The sequence below is a fragment of the Podarcis muralis genome, chromosome 17 (genome assembly GCF_964188315.1).
Source record: "Podarcis muralis chromosome 17, rPodMur119.hap1.1, whole genome shotgun sequence".
NCBI classification, from domain to species: domain Eukaryota; kingdom Metazoa; phylum Chordata; class Lepidosauria; order Squamata; family Lacertidae; genus Podarcis; species Podarcis muralis.
The window spans coordinates 27,175,008-27,193,582 of record NC_135671.1 but is presented as its reverse complement, the minus strand read 5'-3'; the positions used below and the strand labels follow the sequence as shown (position 1 = coordinate 27,193,582).

The 18,575-nt window shown below is 44.4% G+C and overlaps 2 protein-coding genes across 2 annotated transcripts in view; one reads left to right on the top strand and one right to left on the bottom strand.

Moving 5' to 3' along the window:
• The window catches only part of ADAMTSL1 (ADAMTS like 1), a 718,478-nt gene that overhangs the window by 187,226 nt on the left and 512,677 nt on the right, over positions 1–18,575 (bottom strand). The window lies entirely within an intron of this gene.
• The window catches only part of SAXO1 (stabilizer of axonemal microtubules 1), a 35,256-nt gene continuing 18,380 nt past the window's right edge, over positions 1,700–18,575 (top strand). The window contains exon 1 of the mRNA XM_077921695.1: positions 1,700–2,148. Within this exon, the coding sequence (XP_077777821.1) occupies positions 2,087–2,148 (62 nt within the window). The 5' untranslated portion in view covers positions 1,700–2,086. The remainder of the gene's footprint in view (positions 2,149–18,575) is intronic.

Below are 18,575 nucleotides of genomic sequence, written 5' to 3'. Positions count from 1 at the left end.
AAGAATGAAGTAAATTTATTTAAGGCTATGAAAGAGGCCCAACTTGTGTTTTATGCCTGTTCACTTATTTTAGGCTGGATTCAACTAATGGGTCCTGCCAGCGAAAGCCCAGGTAAGGCCTTCTGCTAGCACAACAGGTCTTTCCAAACTTCTGCAGCCCACCCCCCCACCCCCGGTTCTGAGTGGTCCAAAATGCTTGCGCTGGTGGAATAGACATCTTAACGTCACATTGAATTCCTCCTAAACCTCCCTCCAGCTTTATGGCGGATGGTCTGTTCATGTGACTACTGTGGCTTCTGAGCTGGGAAAGTATTTTTCCAGCAGCAATTTTCTATACTTCATGAACCATTACTATTAATTTCATTTCTATACCGCTTTATGTATTTAAGAATCTCAAAGCGGTTTGCAACATATTAAAGCATCAATAAAACAACAATAAAACAATTTGAAGGAAGTCAAATAGAAAACTAAAACATAAAGATTTCAAAATAAAATATTATAAAGGAGGTCAACTACAGAATACGTATTTAACACAAACAAAATCTTAAGCATTTAAAAACAACACATTCCTAAGTAAAGTCAAATGCACATTTAAAACAGCATAATTAACAAGAGAATAAAACTGGGCTTAGGAGCCTCTCTGATCACAGAAGTAGCTTTTGCCCCTAGCATTTAGTAATTTTCCCTCTTGCATGATATATTGCAGCATTTGGGTTATGCAGGTTGGGGGAAGTGGACCTGCCAGAATTTTCTCATTTGGAAAAGCCAAATAGTGTCATAGTGAAGTCTTCAAGGTGGAATGTACACACATATAGAAAATGCTGTGAAAATGCTTTTTTTAAAAAAGACGTTTTGGAAAAATACTTTTAATTTTGCTTAGCTCACTGTCGCCATCTAGTGTCACATTTGTATATTGCACTTTACAACACATTTAAAATGTTTTATTTGCAGCTGTGTAGCTGAGTCCCAAGTCAGACTTGCTACTTTTTCATATAGTGTGTTAATGTAGAAAAGCCCCTATAAAAGAAACTGCCAGCAAAGGAAGATGTCTTCTTTCATATGTTTCAGCTGCACAGCTTGCTCCCTCGCCTCAGAATATTTTGTTGGGACTTGCCACCTGATAGGATGACACCAAGGATGCTGGCCAAGTAATCCTGATTCAATGTGGAGTGCCATTTAATTTCTGTCTCTGTACTAGATTTAAGGATATTTTGTAAGCCACTGCGATCCTCTTGGATCTATAAAGCAGGATATACATATTCTCCCTAATACAAAAAATCTTGTGGCCTGTCTCAGTAACATTTTTATTACAGGAAGTGTTCTAATATCAAACATGCGTACAGATCTGTTTTCAATATTAGTAGGTAGCGTGTGGGTTTTGCTCCACTCCACGTTCACAGGTAGTTTTGAAAATGTTGCAGAAAATATGCCCCAAATGCCCACAGGAACAGAAACAAGAAAACAATAGCCATTTAATATCCATGTGTTACTGTGCCTTTGGCATTGATACATTAAGGTTTTCAAAGGACTGATTCGAAGCTCCACATGGAAGGGTAACAGTTCTCAAATAAAAGTATTGTCAAGTAATGTTTGCAGTTGTATTAACTACATTCTTGTTTTCCTTTTATAAATATTGAAATGGGGGCCCTTTAGCTTGCATCTCTAAAGCAGCCCTGCTCCAGTTGCTCACAACTGGAGTAGTTTAGTGATTCCCAGATTTAAAATTGAGCTGGCTATAAATTGAGCTATGAATTCCTCCTCTGTTTTGTGGTGGGGGCTGTGCTAACTCCTCCTTTTGGCAGTTTTGCTGCTGCAAGATCCAGGTCTACCTTGGTGACTTCACAAAGGATCTCCAAGTGACCACCCCAAGAGGATATTATGAGTCCCCTGTCCTTTGCAGAGCAGGCCTGGATTAGTAGAGGCTTGAACAGCAGCAAGTTTAGGGGGAAAGAGAATTTGTGCTGCTCTAGGAAAGCTGACTAGCTGAGATGTGCAGAATACTTTCTTCCTTTGTGACCTGCTGCAGTGAGATGAGGAAGAGCTAGCCTACAGGTTGCACCCCAGAAGAAACAGGACTGCAGCAGCCATGGCTTCTCCAGCGGTTTCACGTCTCTCCCAACCATGCATTTGCGAGATTTGCGACTGTGGGTATGTATATGCCGTGTGCTGGCTTGCGCAATCATAGATAAAGATACACACCTCCACTCACGGTTAAGTCGCTTTCGCAGAGCTGTTACAAACAGACAGAATCTCTCCTCGCTGTGTTGTGGTCCATGGTCCTGTGGCCAAGGATGTATATGAGTTGATTTTCAGAGCAGCCATGTGACTTTCCCCCCTCCATTTACAGTTGTACCTTGGAAGTCGGAACAGCTCAGTTCCCGGATGTTTTGGCTCCCGAACTCTGCAAAGCTGGAAGTGAGTGTTCCGGTTTGCAAACTATTTCTGGAAGCCAAACGTCCGATGGGGCTTCCAGTTGGCTGCAGGAGCTTCCTGCAGCTAATCAGAAGCTGCACTTTGGTTTCTGAACATTTTGGAAGTCGGACGGACTTCCAGAACGGATTCCATTCGACTTCCAAGGTACGACTGTATGTGGTAACTCGCTTACTTTATTTCTGTGTCACTCTTCCTTTGGAAACCTTGGAGTAGCTTTTGTGGTGCTCCCAGCAGCTTCTTACCTAGGTGCAGATCAGGTAACAGTTTCGCTTCAAAACTGCTGCATTGTGTGAGCCCAGATCACACAGCGTGCCCGGCTTTTGCAGTCTGCCAGCTGGAATACACATGAAAGTGGGTTGTCTGAAAGGTGCTTTGCACAATGGATTCCTGGATTCCATAGTATGTTTCAATATATTTGATAGATTATCATCTTACAGGCCAAGTCAGCTTTATGTTAACCCAACTGGAAGGGCTGTTTTTAAAAATGGCATGATAGCCACAGGGAAATGATGGAGAGCAAAACTCCAAGGTTCAGATCCACAGCAGGTTCTGAATCCAGGCCTTCAGAATTCCTGATACTTACGATTCTGGAAGGTTATAGGTTGACATTATTGTAAAACAAAATCTCCCTCTCATATCTAAACAAATTATTCATTGGGAGAAGGAAGTTCAGTTTGTGGCTCCTGGAGAAAAACCACTTTGTTGTAATGCCCCCTCTGTCCAGTTTCTTGCTGCAGCAATTGAACAGTTCCAGTTGACGCAACTTGAGTACTCGCAATCACAATTTAGCACCAATGCCAATTGAGAGATGCTCTCTTCTCCACAAGTCAAAACGAAAGATGCAGAATGGGGGTATAAATCCCAGAAAGAGAGGCTGAGGTGCAAGTGATACTCAGCTACATTTTTGCTTTGTTGACAGGGTGCCATTATGGAAGGAGTCTCCACTGGGTGGCAGGGCTGGATGATATATCGATATAGCATTGAAAACTGGGCTGAAGCCCATATCGTGATATTGGTTTCATAATTTTTGACCTGGCAATATATTGTGAATCGTGTGTGTGTGTTGTGCAAAAATCATAATGTGGGGAAAAAGCCAATGCCTTTACATAGCTCCATCCTTATTTCAGACAGTGTGATATATCAGTATATCATTATCTTTTGCTGTTCAACGATGTTGAAAACCAGCTATTGCCCAGCCCTACTGGGTGGCTGGTAGTAGCTGGCCTGACCTAGAAGTTTTGGGGGAAGTGTTGCTGGTAGGGATCTGGGTGGTCATTCTTTGCAACCGGTAGTTTCTTCTGCTTGGTATGAATTTGCATTGCAAAACACATCAGGTCTTGGTTTTGCCCATTTTGTTCCAATGTGAATTGACTTGGAACATCAAAAACGTGTTTGCATCCATAAACCGCCTTGCTTAGGACAGCTGTTGGTCGTCTAGTAGGGCTTTTCTGAACCACATCAGCTATACTTTCCTGCAATGGTAACCATCTCTATATGTTTTCTGGATATGCATTAGGACAGTATGTGTATAAACCAGTAGTGCAGCTTGATCACCGGGAACCTCAGATTTTGTGATTGCAAAGGAAAACTTTTAACTATGAGGTGCCCATGGCAACTTTCTGATATCACTGGCTCTAAGCCCATGTGTTTTCATGGCTGTCCAGTCATTGGTTTCAACCTTGCAGTACTCCTTTTTTAATTCTACACCTCTGATGCAGTCCAGACATCGCATAAAGTCAGCATACTGACGTTGGGTGACAGTTTTCTTGAGCCTCTGTGGGTCGTGACCTGGATGCTCCTGCCTGTGCGAGAGGTTGCTTCAATCTCTACATCTGGAGCAATGTGTGTGGGCTCACAGCTGGGGAACTCGATGTGTTTGGTGGATTTGGCACAGAGCAGAAACACACACATCGCCCACTGTTAGTACATCTGTGTCTCCTTTATTTTGGGTACATTAACACTTTTCCTAGCCTTCCACATCTGTTGCTGTTTTTCCATGGCACTGACAGTGGTTTCAGATATATTTACAAAAGGAGTCGCTCTGGTGCTGAATTTGGTCCGCGTTTGCCTTAATCTCTCATTTATGGATACACTGGCTGCTCAGCTGTCTCTTTCCAAAGTGTCTACATTTCAGTGGTTAGCGCCACGGACGCCATGCAGAGATGTCTGTGAGAAGCTGGTTTTTCAGCACAGCCAGCAGCAAAATAATGTTATTCCACAATTATTTGTATTTGCGGTGTGAAACTCTGTTTGCTTGACACAATTCAGCACAGTCCATCCTTTCCAGCTTGAAACAGGATTAAGTGTTAACAGTCTCCTCCAACCCATAATAAGAAAAGAATGAAGGGATTGAGTCTATAGATGAGGACAATAACTCACTGGAAGACCCAGAAGTGGGAACTTGTTTAAGAAGTATCTTTAAATGTTAGAATCTAGACTCACAATATTGTGCTGTAGTAGATATATATGGGTTTGTGTGGTGGTGAGCTCTCATATTCCTAGCAGATTTATCTGAATTCTTAATATTCCACTGCACTTGTGTGATCAAGGATCTGAACCCAGGGTAGATCAGAGCAGGCTTGATTCTCAATATCAGGGGTTAGATGAGTCAGTAAACAGATGCACCCCACAGACTTCCCCACCTCTTAGGAATGAAAAGGTAAAGGTAAAGGACCCATGGACGGTTAAGTCCAGTCAATGGTGACTATGGGATTGCGGTGCTCATCTTGCTTTCAGGCTGAGGGAGCCGCCATTTGTCCACAGACAGCTTCCTGGGACATGTAGCCAGCAGGACTAAACCGCTTCTGGCACAACGGGACACCATGATGGAAACCAGAGCGTATGGAAATGCCGTTTACCTTCCCGCCACGGTGGTGCCTATTTTATCTATCTGCACTGGTATGCTTTTGAACTGCTAGGTTGGCAGGAGCTGGGACAGAGCAATGGGAGCTCACTCCGTTGCGGGGATTTGAACCACCGACCTTCTGATCGACAAGCCCAAGAGGCTTAGTGGTTTAGAGCACCGCACCACCCGCTCTCTTAATGAAAAAGCAAAGTATAGCATTTGGGGGACACAGCTACAGTCGAACAGAACCAGACACCAAGTGACTTAGCCTTCACTGACAGGGATCATGCAGTGTGTCTCTTTGACTGCAGCGTACAGAGGTGTTCTGCCCCCTCAGAAGTCCTTGGAGTATCTATGGAGATTTCCTATGCAAGGAAAAGAGGAAAGGGAGCTGCTAGATGCAGGCTTCTATGTGTTTCAAATTAGTATGTTCAGAGGTACATTTTAAACAACCAATCTTGCTATTCGGTCTCTGGTGATTCTGCTGTAAAGTAGCTTGGACTGTTTGGCAGCAGAGTTGCTGGAGACTAAAGATTAAGGCTGGTTGTTTTTACGATGTTCTTCAGGAGCATGCTTAATTTGAAATGTCTTAGATCCAACAAAGTGCACTTTGCACTGAATGTTTCTGCTTTTTACCTGTATTGGTGCTTTCCCATGTCTACATCCGGCCCGTCATTTAAAGCCATTTTGTTTGTAATATGTGTTGTAAGGACGTGCGAGGATGGCCAAACGCTTCTGTTTGGGGAATCTGAAGTGCTGGAAAACTTTGTCTTCTGACAAATTTATTGCCCTCAATAATTCTCTTAAGATAGTGGTTGGTAAAGCAATCTGTACTTCTGCCCTTGATAAATACGAATATTCGGATGATGCATAACTTGGGCAAAAGGTGCAAATCCACTCAGAATTCGAAAACTAGCAAAGCTGTGTAAGATCTAGCTACACCCATTCTTCTATAGTCTCTCTCTCTCTCTTAAGAAACAACCTCTGTGAACTTGGCATGTACTGTTATTATGATGTACAGGTGGTAACCATTTTGCCTGCATTCAGTTGACGTGTGACCGCTGATGCACAGGTCCTCTTGGACCCAGAGGAGGGGACAGCTTATGCATACTCTACTGTTGTGCATGGGGGCCAGGAATGGAACCCCGGTGCAAAATGCTCACCCCCTCTGTACTATTTGATCCAAGGTCTCTGAGTGGCTTTGGATATTAAAGCGTGCGCACACACACACACAGAATTCCTCATAAAAATTCCAAAACCAAGGAAACTTATAAGAGCAAAAAGGCCAGCGAAACCCCCCCCCCCCCGCTTCAAACAAACCCACAAACCATAGCTGCTAAAACAGTTTAGCAATCCAAACCAGCAAAGGAGAACTTTGTGCAAAGACTGAAACACCCAAGGGACAGAGTCAGTGCAGTGTGTTCCCTCCAACCCAGACAGCCTATTCAGCAGGATACCATGGTTGATGGAGTCAAAAGGATTGAAGAAAACTGACAGTGTGTCACACACACTCCTGTCTTTGTCTCAGCATAGGTCATCCCACAGGGCAACAAAATCAGTTTCCGTTCTGCAACCAGGCCTCAAGCCCACCTGAAGCGGATCTAGTAAATCAGTGTCGTCCGCAGAGAGTCATGAGCTGAGCAACCACCCACTCAAACACCTTGCCAAGGAAGGGATTTTCTTTTGAATCTGACATATAGTTATTAACGCCTCCTTGGTCCAGACTATGTTACTTTAGGAACAGTGCAGTCATTGCATCCTTTAAAGACTCTGGATCCAACGCCTCTTTCGATGAGGAATTTACAACCACCTCGACATAACAATGTGGAACTTCTGTCTCGTTTGTCCTTTCAGATGCCTGATGGCTTGCTGATGTTTCCTAGCGCATATCATTATTTGTGACCTTGCCCGTTGCAGGGCATAACATAAGGGGAATGCTGTATCTATCAGCAGGAAGCTATTTAGTCTGGGCTGTGGAGCCATGCTAGGGATATCCATCAGGACCCTCTGCAGGGCTGGAGAGTGATCCAACTGCCTGTGTGTCAACAGGGTGGCTATTTATTATTTTGCTCCAAAGAATAGAGCTGTGTGTATTTTGCTGGCTTGCTTTCTGCTTTGACCAAGAGATCTGAACACATGGGAAGCAGTTTCTCAAAATTTTTTAATGCATGTAACGTTCCTTCATCCTTCACGGCGAGGTGAAAATATGTAGACATGGGTAAAAGTACCTAGTGTGAAATATTTACATTTTAAGAGGGCATTCAACACCTGCTGCCCTCACCTGAGTATACAAGCTCCGGAAGCCATTCAAATAACTGCAGCAGGAGAAGAACAGAGCCACCTAGGTGCATTATTTTGAATATTGACTTTAATGGAAGGCACACTTCAGCCATTGTATGTTTGCGAAACAGGCGTGCATCTGTTCAACAGGTTACTGCAGAGGTGGTGAACTTGCTGCCCTCCAAATGTCGCTGGACTCCAGCTCCCATCATCCCTGGCTATCTGAAACCGGGCTGACTGAAGTTGTTGAACTCCAACTCAGCATCAGTATCTGGGAGAAGCACAGGTTCCTCATCCCTGGGTTACAGTGATTTGGGCTGGAACCAAAGGTTTACCTTCGCTGACGGAAGGAACTTCTTCTGCCAGGAAGACTTACTGTATCCACAGAAGAGGACCTTTCGGATCTGAATACGAGTCTTCCCATGAGTAGTTGTTGTTGTGCATCTAATGTTGTGCATCTAATATCAACATTGATGCTCCAGTTGGCACCTGATTCTTTTCTAAATCGTATCTAACAACAACGCTGGTAGGTTCTGGGCTATGGGATCTGATAATGGCAGCTAGCAGATTGAGGATGAATCCTGACAAGACAGAAGTACCGTTTTGGGGGGACGGGGCGGGCAGGTGTGGGAGACTCCCTGGTCCTGAATGGGGTTACTGTGCCCCTGAAGCCTTGGGTAGGCTTGCCATACACCCGGAATTTCCTTGTCATACCCAGAATACTGCAGTCAGAAGCAGTGCCCCAGTAGAAATCGGCATATCCGAACTTATGGCAACCCATGTCGGTAGTGTTGTTTTTGCCACTTTTCCTTTAAAAAAAGATAAAAAACAGCAATTTTCTTTTGCTCTAAAACTTTGGGCAAAAACTTGACAACTTTTGTGGCAACCCTAGCCTTGGGGTCATTTTGGACTCACAGTTGTCCATGAAGGTGAAGGTTAATTCTGTATCCAGGGTGGCTGTCTACCAGCACCACCTGGTACGCTGGCTGAGAGCTGCCTGCCCACAGACTTTGCAGAGTGGTGCATGCTCTGGTTAGCTCCTGCTTAGACTACTGCAGGGGTCAGCAAACTTTTTTCAGCAGGGGGCCGGTCCACTGTCCCTCAGACCTTGTGGGGGGCCGGACTATATTTTGAAAAAATAATAATGAACGAATTCCTATCCCCCACAAATAACCCAGAGATGCATTTTAAATACAGTGGTACCTCGGGTTAAGTACTTAATTCGTTCCGGAGGTCTGTTCTTAACCTGAAACTTTTCTTAACCTGAAGCACCACATTAGCTAATGGGGCCTCCTGCTGCTGCCGCGCAGCCAGAGCACAATTTCTGTTCTCATCCTGAAGCAAAGTTCTTAACCTGAAGCACTATTTCTGGGTTAGTGGAGTCTGTAACCTCAAGCGTATGTAACCTGAAGTGTATGTAACCCGAGGTACCACTGTAAAAGCACACATTTTACTCATGTAGAAACACACTGATTCCCGGACCGTCCGCGGGCCGGATTTAGAAGGCAATTGGGCCGGATCCGGCCCCGGGCCTTAGTTTGCCTACCCATGGTATAGGCCAGGGGTCTGCAACCCACGGCTCTGGAGACGCATGTGGCTCTTTTACACCTTTGCCGCGGCTCCGGGGCGGATGCTAGCGAGGGGAGGAGGCGCATTGTGCGCCCCGACACTCCCCACTGTGGCGGGTGCTGTACTGGCTGTGACGTCACATGGGGGTGGTGCATGCGTTAGTCACGCACCGTCCTGACGTCACCTTCCCGCCCGCTGTCAGATCAGACATTAAGGTAAGAAACAATATATGCAGTGTTATATTTGTTTTAAATGTCGCAATGGTTTTGCGGCTCCCAGTTTTTTCTTCTTCGGAAACGGGTCCAAGTGGCTCTTTTTGTCTTAAAGGTTGCAGACCCCTGGTATAGGCAATATTGAGATAGATGGACCAATGGCATGTCTCAGCATAAGGCAGCTTCCTGTGTTTTCCACTCCACTATAACATTGCTTAGGAAATCAGGAAAAAAAATATATTTGCCCAATCTGGGCTAATCCAAAATTGGGCTCAATGTTCCACTATAGCCAGAGAATTGGAGCAAAATTTAGGGGTAGCAAATTTTGGACAGATTGGTTCAAAATATGCCGCTCTTGAGGCTCAACCTTGCTGTTTACTCAGATTATTGTTGTAGCAACAGCAGCCAAGTAGCACCAAGATGGAGCTGGGCGTTTGCATTGGGAGCAGTTCAAGATGATGCCGCCATATTGTAGTCTAGTAAGCTTCTTGGATGCCCATTATCCCCCACTGCTAAGAGGAGTTGGCCAGGAGAGGAGGGCAGGGCCACTAGTAGTCCTGTTCCTGCGGAAGTTCTCTGTCGCTGTCAACAAGGTTCTCCTCGGCATCTTTTTCCCTCTGAATTCCACAGGGTGGCAACATAGACCTTAGAATGCCAGAATGTGGAGGTTGCTGTTAGCTGTGAGTGCTTTTGCCTCTATTCATTTGCCTTTGCTCTGCGTTCTTTAAATCTGCCCTATGCTCTTGGGAAGCATGTAGCAGAGAGAGCGAAAGAGAGGTACTTTACATTTGAAGGTGCTGATAACTGAATGCCCACCTTCATTCCCAACTAGGATTTTAAATTATTATTATTATTAGGCAAACACCACAATTCTGTACAAAATAAAAAAAAATCCGTCCAGTAGCACCTTAGAGACCAACTAAGTTTATTATTGCTATTAGCTTCCATGTGCATGCACACTCCTTCAGATACACCACAATTCTATGATTCTATGGAATGCGAGGTTAGGGAGAGTATAGGTGGGGAAGTATTAGGTCTTTACTCAGTCAAATAATTAGTCCCTGCAAATGTGCTCTCCCTCCCTGCTGCTAGTTTTGAAATACAGTGGTACCTCAGTTTTCGAGCGTCTCGGAAGCCGAACGCTGAAAACCCAGAAGTAATTGCTTCCGTTTTCAAACGTGCCTCAGAAGTTGAACAGCATCTGCTGCATTTTTTCATTTTTTCTCCATTGACTTTGCCGATCGCCCTTTGCGCCTCAGTTGTTGAACGTTTCAGAAGTCGAACGGTCTTCTGGAATGGATTGTGTTCGACAACTGAGGTACCACTACTGTATCTTGTCCCAATTTGAACCTGCCTGGAGTCTGAGATCATCACCCTTCCCTGTGTGCCTTCTCCAAGGGAGGTCCAGAGAGTGGCAACAGGACTCCACACTGCTGTGTGGTGAGCCAACCTTGTCATCTGTTTGATGCCAGACAAAGGCGTTTCTTGTCTCCTCGGCATTTGGGGATAGCGCCCATGATATTGTATTGGTCAGCCTGTTTTAAATGGGTTCAAACAGTTTTATTATTGCAGTTTTTACTTGGTTGTAAGTCACTTGTGACTCAGACTTATCCCCTTAAACTTTGCTGCTCCTGAGCAACTTCTATTGTGAAAGGAGCAACCTCTCCCTGGCGATTACTTCTCACATTTGCCTTCCCCAAATAGGTGCAATATATTGATATATTATCCAAAACCGCTTTGAAGTCCATATTGTGATACTGGTTTCATAATTTTTTTACCTGGCAATATATTGCGAATCATGATGTGTGTGCTGTGCAAAAATCACAATGTAGGAAAAACCATGAAGCCAGCCAGTGCTCCATCCTTATTTCAGACATTGTGATATATCGGTATATCGCAATGTTTAGCTGGTGATCTCTTGCGATGTTGGAAACCACCATATATTGCCGAGCCAAACCACAATGGGGGGGGGGGCATCTTGGCTGCACTGAGCTCTGTAGAGCAAACCCCAGAGCTTTTCATCAGTGGGTTGAATCCAGACTTAGCCACATTCAGAGCAGACCCATTGAAATCAGTGGGACTTATTAGCAATGAACCATGCAGTCCTCACCGTGTCTATGCAAACTTTAATCCTGTTGAATTCCACAGAACCTACTCCCAGGTACTTTGTGTTGAGAATTCAGCCTCAGTCTAGGATCTAACCTAGAAGGCCAACCAAGTGGTTGGCATTCATACAGAAGTTGCTGTAGTCAACTTACCAGTGCTGCTTTCCCACTGGATGAGCTATGGAGGCACAGCTGTTGCTGGGGTTGAAGTACTGCCCCTTCAGTAGCAAGAGTGCTAATACCCCAGCATTCCTTGTGTGCAGCAAGAGGTTGCTTTCATCATCAATCGTGCTTGTTGGCTCAGAATGCTTTGTGGATAACTTCCCAGCATGCTTCACAAAAGGATAGCTTATTACCAAGGCAATGGCCCACAGCATGCTGGGACACATTTTATGATGTGCATGAATGCGCTGGCTAGGAGAGGAAATGATTCTGATGGAATACCACCAGTGGCAGGCTAAAAGCATGGCTCTCATAAAATAACAAAATACAGTCAAACCTCTGTTGAACTTGTTATGTACTGAAGTTCTCACCCTGGGCCAGCAGGGGGATACCATAGATAGTTCAGGTCCACATATGCAAATAAGGGATCCAAAGTGACGTTCAGTGATTGGATAGTTACAGAAAATGGTTACTGTTGCGTTCTAGTGGAGCTCTATATAAGCAGGCTGGCTGAACCCTTCAGTTCAGTTCTGTTCTGGCCTGTGAATAAACAAGAGCTGCTTAAATAATTGCTGTGTTGTCTGATATGTTCACCCACAACTTAACAGAACTTAATCCTTTTCGGAAGCCCATTTGGCTTCCGAAATGTTTCACAACCGAGGCATGGCTTCTGATTGGCTGCAGGAGCTTCCTGCACACATGCGGAAGCTGCGTCGTACGTTCGGCTTCCGAAAAATGTTCAAAAACCGGAACACTTCCGGGTTTTTGCCGTTCGGGAGCCAAAACGTATGGTAACAGAGGTGTTCAGGAGCCAAGGTTTGACTGTATAACCTAGCCTTCTCTTCTAGCAAGTAGTGTTGCACACATTGAAGTGAGATCGGTTCTGCCTACGTGAAAAAGCCCCATCCACATATTTTTATTTATCGTGCCCTGTCTCTCAGCTCTGGTTTTCTTTCTCTTGGTTGCGTAGCAGAGTTGGAAGTTTCGTTGTTTGTGAATGAAACACGACATATCATTTGAGATCCACATGAGCACAGATATATATAAATAATAAAAAAGAGAAATAACTAAATAACTCCTAATGCAGCAAACGCCAGGAAGTAACTGTGAATCTGATCCAGAACTCAAACGATCAGATGATTTGAACAGGTCCCATTGTAAAATCTGCCCCATCCCTAATCCTCTTAAGTCGCTGTGGGTGTATATCTCTTTCTTCATCAGCTTCAGTGAATGGCAGCATTTTGTGGGTAGGGAGCTTGTAAAATAAGTCTTGCCTTCTGCCAGCTGAGAACCGACGGCTGACTTTTGGATTAGGAAAGCTGTCTTAGGCCTCAGAAATTCTCTCTGATCTCTGACATCCTTCCTTCAGGAAGCTTCTTTCTTAGATTGGGTTTCACCAAAGGAGGAAATATTATGTTCTGCCCATTTAATTGGTATTTAGGATCTTAATTACCGCACCTGTTTGCATTTAACTGCCTTTTGCAATAAGCTTGCACGATACCCAGTTTGGAAGGAAAACTCTCCTACTTCTCATCTGAAGATGTGCTGGGGTAGCTTTTCCTATAATCACTTCTTTGTCATCCTAATTTTCTGTTAATGGACTGCAATATTTAGTGCTGCTATGGTCCCAGGTTGCCATCTGTGCTGCTGAATTTTATTTTATTTTTACATTTATAAACACTCCAAACACTCCTATCCAAATTTTGGACTTTACATTGACAAACAGCTGGATGCTGATGAAAGTTTTGCATTCTGTATTGCGTTTTACAGTTCAGTGTTCAATTGGATCTGGATTATGGTGTTGCTAAAAGGGGAGTTAATCCTCCCCATGTCATTTTCCTTTAAAAAAATAAATCAATCAATTTTATTAACAGTTTTCAACCTAATATACCATCAAATTCCAACTAAACTAAAAAGAAAATAGAAAACAGTATATCAACCAGAAAGGAAACTAAAGAGAAAAAGAAGATAAAACACATTAAGAATCCTCATATAATCCTCATAATACACAAAATTATAAATATATCTATGTTGCCCTCGGTCACCCTTATATCTTGATCTTCACAAGAGAGTGGGGGGGGGGATGCTTCCATTTCGCTAATTGCCAATTGTGTATATAACCGTTATTCAGAGTATTTAACATATCTACTCCTGGTCCCAGCCCCTTTTGCCATTTTCCTGGTGCGAATTAAGAAAAACACCTTGGGACAAAAAGCAGCTTCAGGAAGATTTACGCTAAGAAAACTGGGGAGGCTTAATCCCTTCACCAGAGGCCCAAATATAATTCTCTACCCTGCCTTTAAAGGAGCCAGAGGTCCAATTGTGGACTTGCAAGGTTGCAACCAACTCGTTTGGTGCACCTAGCTGGTGGCTTTCACGTGCACCATTTTGCCTAAACCAGAAAACCAGGAAGGAGGACAAAATCATTGACTTGAAAAAGCAGTTAATTCTGCTTTGCAGGGCTGCCCCGAGCGTGTTTAGGATTACAGCCTTCAAAAGACAAAGGGAAGTTTTTAAGCGAATGTCATGACAGGCCGTCTGCCTTGAGAAATGTAATGATCTCATGACGGACCCTTTGCTGACCCTGCGAGCTGACAGTAAAGAAGCTGACCTTGTAATGACTCTGCCTCGCTGCAGCTTATAAAGAGGAGACATTCACGAGAGTCTTTAACAACATGCTCCAATGTCTGTCCTCTTCTCAGACTATTGACCTCATTCGGAATTAATAAAATGCTCCCAGTGGCTGATAAATCACAGCTGACTCTTATCGCAGCAGCCAGTTCAGAGCACAGATTTGTGCATTTTTAAAACTTGGGTTTTGCTTTCCTCAAAAATAACCATTAAACTGTACGTATATATACCCGCACTGGAGAACACCAAAGTTTTATTTTGGAAAACGGTGTAGCTCCAGGGTTGCACCCGGTTTTGCCTTGCTCAAGAGCTTTTGATGCAACAGATGCAGCTGCTGCCATAAGAGAAAGGGGGAAGACGTTCAGCGGTTCCCTCTTTGGCCCCTTGAACCCCTGAAAATACGACGATTCGCCTTGGAAGGGCTGAATAGCTTCTCCTCTGAACATTCAGAGGGATGGTTCAGAGGAATTTCTCTGGAGGAGCCCCGAGGTCTCTGGGGCGGGAACTCTGGCGTATAAAGTATTTCAGCGCAGTCTATAGAGTCGCCATAGCTCTAAATTAGTAGCAAAGTGGTTGGGGGAACAAAAGGAATTGGGGAGGCCAAACCAGACCCATAAGATCATGTTTTATCTAGCTGGTTTTCTAATTGTGATTTTTGTGGAATGAGCTGGATCCCACATGACTTGAGTGACAGTGTGGCTTAGTATAACGGAAGCCAATGGAGAATTGTCAGATAGTAGGGGACTGTCAACTCTGTTGTTAAAGTGTTGAGTTAGATTATGAACAGGCAGGAGCCTATCTTTTCTGTGATATTATTTGCTGTTACTAATAATAAGAGTAAACTTAAAAATAATAATCGTATCGTAAAAGATATTCAATTTATATAGGCTATTAGAATGAACAATGCTCTTGGTTTTAAAACGATTTTGAGTGGTGTCTCACGTTTTATTGTACTGTTGTATGGACAGATGATGGCCTTTGGCTAAGCAATAAAGATCTGGATTTCGCTTTTTGTCCACCCCCAGCCCCTTATCCTTATAAAGTTGTGTGTCCGGATTGTAATGTTAAGTGGTTATTCTGATGGATGAAATAATAGTAATAGTAATAATAATAATAATAATAATAATAATAATAATAATAATAATATATGTTTGAGCTGCTGCTTTTCTACTGAAGTACACAAGGTCTGATCATGTGATAAAAAGCATATTAAAAGTCTTTTAAAAATAAATAAATATATGAATCTGTTATTGTCAGTCAGCCTAATCACATAACCTGTTTTACACGTCAGCGTGGGACAGGCTATTACAGAGCCATAGCTGTCAACCTTCCCTTATTTAGCGGGAAACTCCCTTATTCCAGCACCGTTTCCCCCTGCTATCCCGGATTGTTGATATCCCGTAAATTTCTCGGATTTCAAAGGAAGCAGCTCCTCTTCCTCCCTGCCGGCCAGGGGGGCTCCTCAACTGCGTTGCTCAGCTGCGTTGCTCACCAATAAGGAGTCTTGAGAACGACTGGGGGGTGGAACTTGCATGCCTAGTGCCGATCAAATTGGCCACGTTGCCTGGGGACTCGCCTTTGCTTCAGAGCTTCCCAGCGGAGAGGTGACGGTGTGGTTTTCCTTGCTGCATCCCCTTTGCTGGGTTGCTGCGCTGTGGGAACCACTGCTTGAGGCTTTGTTTGGCTGCTGGCTGGGCTTTCTGCCTTTGGGCCTTTGGCTCAGAGGGGCTCTACTCTGTACGTGTGTGTGTGTGTTTGAGAGTGAGAGAGAGTGTGTGTGAATGTGTCACTTAAGCTGATAGTAGGAATGCTGTAGCTTCACACACTTACCTTCACACAATGTGTAATTAACTTGGGGAATTTTTTTACCGCAGGATGTGGTGAGGTCAGTACTTTAGATTTACAAGGGGATCTGAGAGATGAATGGGAGATACGGTTTGTCCGTATTAATGGACAGCTAAATAGAAACTTAACCCCAAAAGTTAGGACCAAGATTCAAATCCTGACTGGGTAACTTTGCTCACTAGTAACATTGAACCATGAGGACAAGATGGTTGGACAGTGTTCTCGAAGCTACCAGCATGAGTTTGACCAAACTGCGGGAGGCAGTGGAAGACAGGAGTGCCTGGGACAGGTGAGGCTGCTGATCCCTTATTTTGGCTGCTGATCCCTTATTTTCAAGGCTGCTGATCACTTATTTTCAAATCTGAAAGTTGACAGCTATGTACAGAGCTAATGCCCATTCCAAACAGCAATGGCTCCAGAGCCTTTGGTTGCGTACGCACCATGCATTTAAAGAACATGACTCTCTTCAAATAATCTTGGGGACTGTAGTTTACCCCCCACAGCACTACAATTGCCAGCAGCCTTAACAAGTTACAATCCCCGGGATTCTTTGGGTTAAAACATGGGTAGGCAAACTAAGGCCTGGGGGCCGGATCTGGCCCAATTGCCTTCTAAATCTGGCCTGCGGATGGTCAGCGTGTTTTTGCACGAGTAGAATGTGTTCTTTTATTTAAAATGCATCTCTGGGTTATTTGTGTGGCATAGGAATTCGTTTATTCCCCCCCCCCCTATAGTCCAGCCCCCTACAAGGTCTGAGAGACAATGGACCGGCCCCCTGCTGAAAAAGTTTGCTGACCCCTGGGTTAAAATGTGCTTTAAGTGTATGATACATATGCAGGCTTGGCCAATATGTCACAGGTAATGATCCTCGGTGTAAAAAGAGATATTTTGCACGTGCTTAAGAGTGGCTTTTCTTTTCACCAATGAATGGCCTCTGTGTGTGTGTTGTACTGCAAGATGCCAGCTTTCATGGCCAACTTGGGTTTATTGGTGCATGCAACTGCTGGTCTATGTTTTAGCGTTTGGGAAGCGTTCGTGGAATCAGGTTTATCATCCAGAGCGCTATGTTACAACCATGGCATTCGGAAAATGCTTCTGAGCTCTGCAGGAGTTCCTGCTAACCCTGTAGAGGTTTTGGATTAAAGTCATAAGCGTAGAGACTTCAAACTTTTGCTTTCCCCAAAGGAGGAGTTGCTTTTCACTGCACCTTTAAGTTTTATTTCAAAACCACTCACTGTCTAAAAGCAACGGGCTGACATTTCCATATGCCTTTATCTGCAATGTGTTTTCATTTTCTTAATACTATTACCACATCTAATATTCCTGTGTGATACATTGTGATGTGTTGCACATGTATGCTTTTGCTTCCTTACATTATCTCTGTAAGCTATCCTGCATACCCATGTATATATATCTTATAAAAATAATCCTATCATGTTGAGATATTGCAGGCACTCGGTATTTGTAGTGTCCGGAAACAATTGAAGATGTTCTTGTTTCGACAAGCTTTTCCAGCTGGATGAAGAATTGTTAGGTCTCTCTGCCTAGGGTGTTTCCCTTTCTTGCTTCTAGTTGTTTTATTGTACAGTTGTAAACTGCCTTGAAATTTATATGCAAGGATATTCAAAAAATAAGAAGAAGAATGTAGACCGTTGTTTGCGTGCCCAGGCGCAGTCCCCCCCCCCTTACCCTCGGAGCCAGACCTCAAGGGCAAAGGAGTAGACCCAACAACATATTTCGGGATTAAAATGGCCCCAACTTTATTAAATTTCAGATGTAGGAAACCTTGGCATAGGCATTGGGCGTGCATCCCTCTCAGTCCCCAGTTGGGGGTCTGAGGCAGGGCAGGGTCAAATAAGAATTTGAGACCACTGCATTTACCATGTGCATTTACACAGCTGGTCCCCTCCTAAGATGCTGGGGGGAGCTCTATGGCCCATTTGCCATGCGCTTGTGGACAGAGACTCCCCTCAAGACCCCTCTAATGGGGAACCCTGCTATCGCCGCCGGCACGGAATGGATGAATCACGCCTTCACCCCTTCTGCAGTTGTTAGACTAAAGCAGGGGTTGGCAAGACTTACCTTGCCTGGGCCAGTTCACTCCAGCTGAGATCCCGCGATTTCCGGTGTCTGCATCTGCGCACATGTGATTTCCGGCATCTGTGCAGACGTGATTTCCGGTGCCGTAGAAGCGAGTCCCCGCCCCATGCTGTGCCAGTTTAGCACAGGACACGGGGACTCGCCAAGCGGGCAACTCGGTTTGGGAGCGGCTCGTAGGCCAGTTAAACGACCCCCGTGGGCTGCTTGTGGCCCATGGGCCTTAGTTTGCCTACCCCTGGACTAAAGGATTCCGCCCAAGACCTAAAACCACCACCCGAAACCACGGAATCACGCTCTCGCTACCAAGACTCCCTACAGCTGAATTCACTCTTCAAGGCTCTGCTTCACGTCTCTCAACCAACGCTCATTCCCTGTAGGTGTAAGATGCACTTG